This window comes from Lupinus angustifolius, unplaced genomic scaffold, assembly GCF_001865875.1.
Source record: "Lupinus angustifolius cultivar Tanjil unplaced genomic scaffold, LupAngTanjil_v1.0 Scaffold_751, whole genome shotgun sequence".
NCBI lineage: Eukaryota > Viridiplantae > Streptophyta > Magnoliopsida > Fabales > Fabaceae > Lupinus > Lupinus angustifolius.
Window position 1 is genome coordinate 843 of NW_017728076.1, and position 4,095 is coordinate 4,937.

The 4,095-nt window shown below is 43.1% G+C and overlaps 1 protein-coding gene across 1 annotated transcript; it reads right to left on the minus strand.

The window, feature by feature from the left end:
- Positions 1-2,778: 2,778 nt before the first annotated feature.
- Positions 2,779-4,043, minus strand: LOC109341864 (60S ribosomal protein L16, mitochondrial-like). Its single transcript, XM_019579836.1, has one exon. It carries the CDS (start codon positions 4,041-4,043, stop codon positions 3,357-3,359), a length of 687 nt encoding a protein of 228 aa, XP_019435381.1. The 3' UTR covers positions 2,779-3,356.
- Positions 4,044-4,095: the final 52 nt, after the last annotated feature.

Sequence of the window (4,095 nt, forward strand, 5' to 3'; positions counted from 1 at the left end):
AGATAAGTGGAAGTCATAAAAAAGAGATCTTTCTCTTCGCACCTAAGATCAAGAGGAAGGGTAGCTTGTCAAGCTGGCCTATATAATATAAATATATTTATACATATTTATAAAGATTCACTGTCTTTTAACCGGCTGTTCTTCTTTGTCAACGCTACTAAGGACCTATGGCTTAGCCGACCCTACTAATGTATTGTATAGTAGTTTATAGTATAGTAGGCGAGCGAGTTAGCGAAGACGCTTAGGCTAATAGAGAAGAGAGCGTCAGTGCGTAGCCTTCATTCTACTACGCTACGCAAAGGTTACGAAGTAACTTAGCTCGACGTTAGGAGAGTCAAGGGGGAAGGCCATACCTACATAGAAGAACCGCTGTTCGCTGACTTTCTAAGGTCTAACCTTTAGCTCCCCTACTGAAAAGGGGCACAAAGCCGCTTTGCACCACTGATAGACTACTTCAGATTCAATTCAAAGGGCCCTACTTAGTGAGTTTCGCAAGCCTTTGTCATTGTCAGTCAACTAAGTAGGTCGTTCCGCCCCCTGCGAATCCGTAAATCTGAGGAGCATGCCGCAACACAACAAAAGGATGGTCCCCTATGCATTTCATTCTTTCCGGAAGGGAAAACAAAAAAAAAAGTACCCCCATCATGGTGAACCTCTCCTTGTGATCGGGATGAGGTAGATGCCTCCCAGCTGGGGGGCGGATCGAATCGGAGTTTCCTTAGGTAGCCACCGACCTACAGTTATCCTTAAACTTCCGTGCTTGGTGGAGAAGAAGCGAACAAAGGTACGCTCGCTTGCTGTCTTGTTCTCTGCCGCGAACTGGGATCGCTCGCCAGCTAGGTCAGATTGGAGCAATAATTTTTGAGAACATATTACCCATCTTCGGGGACAAGGGGCGGAACGACCTCTCGATCTGCTTACTGCAGCCCAGGAATAAAAACGTCGTCTAGGCTTTCCTTCTTGCTCCGATCTCCCCGACGCCTAGGACGTTGTCTGGGCCAAGAGCCATAGTGAATTGCTGTTTAAATTGTTTTTTTCTTGTTGTTGATACCGGCAAGACCCAGCCAGATGATGTCTGCTGGTTGGTAGTGAGAGGACTCGTAGTACCTGCATACCCAAAAGAAAAGGAGGCGCTGATTAAAAAACAATAATTTTTTATTTTTCTTACTTTCCCTTAGCAGCGGGAAAGGAGTCTATCTATCTGCCTAGCTTTGGTAGATTTTCCCCAACGCAATCCATAGAAATTCCACGAATCCCTTGGTGGATAAGTCCGACGACTCAGCAGCTGTGCGGAATTGAGTTTATCGTCTGGTGGATCTGATCTTTAGGGGTCAATACATACCAAAAGGTGCTTTAGTGATCTTTGATGGTCTGAACAAGGAACTCTGTGTGGGGATCCATCTTGTTGTTATTCGCATTGTTCACCTTGGTCGGAAATCAGGGTGGTTGTTCTGCGCTTTATATTTTAAGCAAGCAGCTTCATCCTTGATGATGGCCTATGGTGGTGATGAATTCGTTCATCCTGACAATGCGGTACCAGTTTCTCTCACTCGGTCCGGTTACCCTCGGATCATTCCGTCTCATCATAGGCGTATGATTCTGAAGAAGGATGAGAAAGCGGACATGCTGGTGAAGTTTTATTAAAAAAGATTCTCTCTGTCAAAGATCATTACTTTGGCAAAGAAGGTTGATAAATAAACGTTTTCTTCAAAGATCCCCACCCGATAAGATTGACGAGGTGGTGGGGCTGGTTGGTTCGATTAAGGAGAACTTTAATCGACTTATCAGTCGCTATGCTCCCTGGATAAAACGTATACCCCTTGAACAAGGCTTACGGTTTGAACCTGAAGAAGAGTTTTATTTTCTATTTGAATAAAGAGAGTATCGCAATTGTTGAATCAATTTAGACTGCGTGCGCTCCTGCTTTCAGAAAATAAGAAAGGGCTTTCCTTCCCTACTATAGAAGATTCAGTCTAGAATGCCACGCGAACTAGAGAATAGTCAGCCCCTAGAATAGTTATAGCTATCTCTTTCGATGGAACCATTCCACTCGCTCCTTTTCTATCCTCCTATAATTATTTATCTTCGAGTCCGGTTATCCGTCTTCTGAAATGGAAGTCCTTTGCTTTAGTTCCTGTAGTCAAGCTAAGGCTCTGACTCAATCCCTTGTACCGCCATGGAGGGTGTTCTTCTTCTATCTGAATAGAATGTGATTGCCTGATGAAAGCGATTCCAGGAGATCCTAGCATAGAGCTTTCTTTCTTGTGATGAAATGGATTCCAAAGAACTTTAGGGTAGGGCTCTCAAGTAGAAGGGAAAAGAAGGTTGACTTCCTCTTTTTTTTTGCATCACAATGAATAGGCCGGGACAAAGCCTGATTTCAAAGGAAAGGGCCGGTCAGTCAAAGGAGGGGATCAGCTCTTTTCACAAGCCGGAATGAAGATGAAGCTTACAACGAGACGAGAAAGAAAAAGTCCATCTTCTAGACTCTTCAATTCACTTCTTTAGTAAGGAATTGTTTTCACCTCGCATGAAAGAGCATTCCACAGCCCAGTCGAAAGCTGCAATAGATTCGACCACATACTGGAAGGGGATTGGTAGAACTGATAGGCCTTTAGGACAGGACCGACTCTTAGCTCGTTGGAGTGCTATTTCAGATCTTGGCTTCCTAACTACTTTGAAAGGAAAGACCCTAACCTAAACCTAAGGGCAAAGCCTCTTTCAAGAAGAAATTAAATAGTGATGGAGCTACTCACAAGAGAGACCCATGCATACTAGGAAGAAGAACCTGTTAACGAAAGAGAAAGAAGAGAAGAAAGCAAGTACACGATAGCTATAGATAGCTCTTCCATCACCCTATCTAGCACCCTATCAGAAAGTCCTTTGCTCAAGCCAAAAGGGATCAAGGAAGTACGAGCTAGTAAGATGGTTAGACCCCCCGGGAAGAACCCAGAGAAAGTACCTCTACAACAATAGAGATTGTCCATACAAGGACTTGAGCAGTTAAGCCCTTCCTAAGTAAAGCATAAATCAAGGACAATCAACAAAGAAAGAAGAACTCAGTAGCAACTCTTCACTTCGGAGCAAACTACCCGGGATAACGACCAAAAAGAAGGGCTGCCCAAGCACCACCTTGTGATCATAAAGATTCATATCCAATACAATCAAAGGAAAGAGTACCTTAAAAAAATAACCTTTAAGTATCCGGGTAGTACGCCTGAGTCGTACAATTTCGGCGATTAAAAAAGGAGTATATCCCTATCCCTTAGTGTCTTTCCACTTCCCTCGTTCAGGAACAAACCCTTCGCCTAATTCTTTTGAATCCCGGCCCGGTTTTTCCCCACTAACCAATTACGTTACGACCACTGAACAAACTTGGTTGACGAACATGGTTTATGCGCCGCTAATGTAGCGGCTTGTCGAGCATTTGACAAACTCACACCATCCATTTCAAATAGGACTTGCCCCGTGGACACACGAGCAATCCAACCCGTAGGATTTCCTTTTCCTCTTCCCATTCTTACTTCTGTAGGTTTCCCGGTAATAGGGATATCTGCGAAAACTCTTACCCATATCTTACCATTTTTTCGGAATTGTCCGCTCATAGCACGATGGAAGTGTCCGATTATAGCCCGACGCGCTGCTTCAATGGCTCGATATGAAAGACGACCAGCTCTACAACTTTGAGTGCCATATCTTCCAAAACCAAGTTTTGTTCCGTCTGGTTTGCAACCCCTACTACATCTGCCTTTACGATATTTACTATATTTCGTACGTTTCGGATATAGCACGTCCCTTTTTTTTTTTACTATATGNCTACTTAAAATGGAACGAAATGATCTTGTTTTCTTTCTAAGTTGAAAAGAGATGTCTTGAGCAATCAGAGAAGCATTTTGATAAACATATTTGATCTTGACCGACTCAATTAAGGTATTAGTCTTTGTTCTATTAGACAACAAAGATCGCAATTTTTTCACTTCGTTCAAATAGGAGTTGTACCTGTACGGAATTCTTCTATTTTTCAGTATGATCTTTATCATCATCTCTATTCCCTTTATCCATTCTCCTATCCTACCTAGGTCTATGAATTTATCT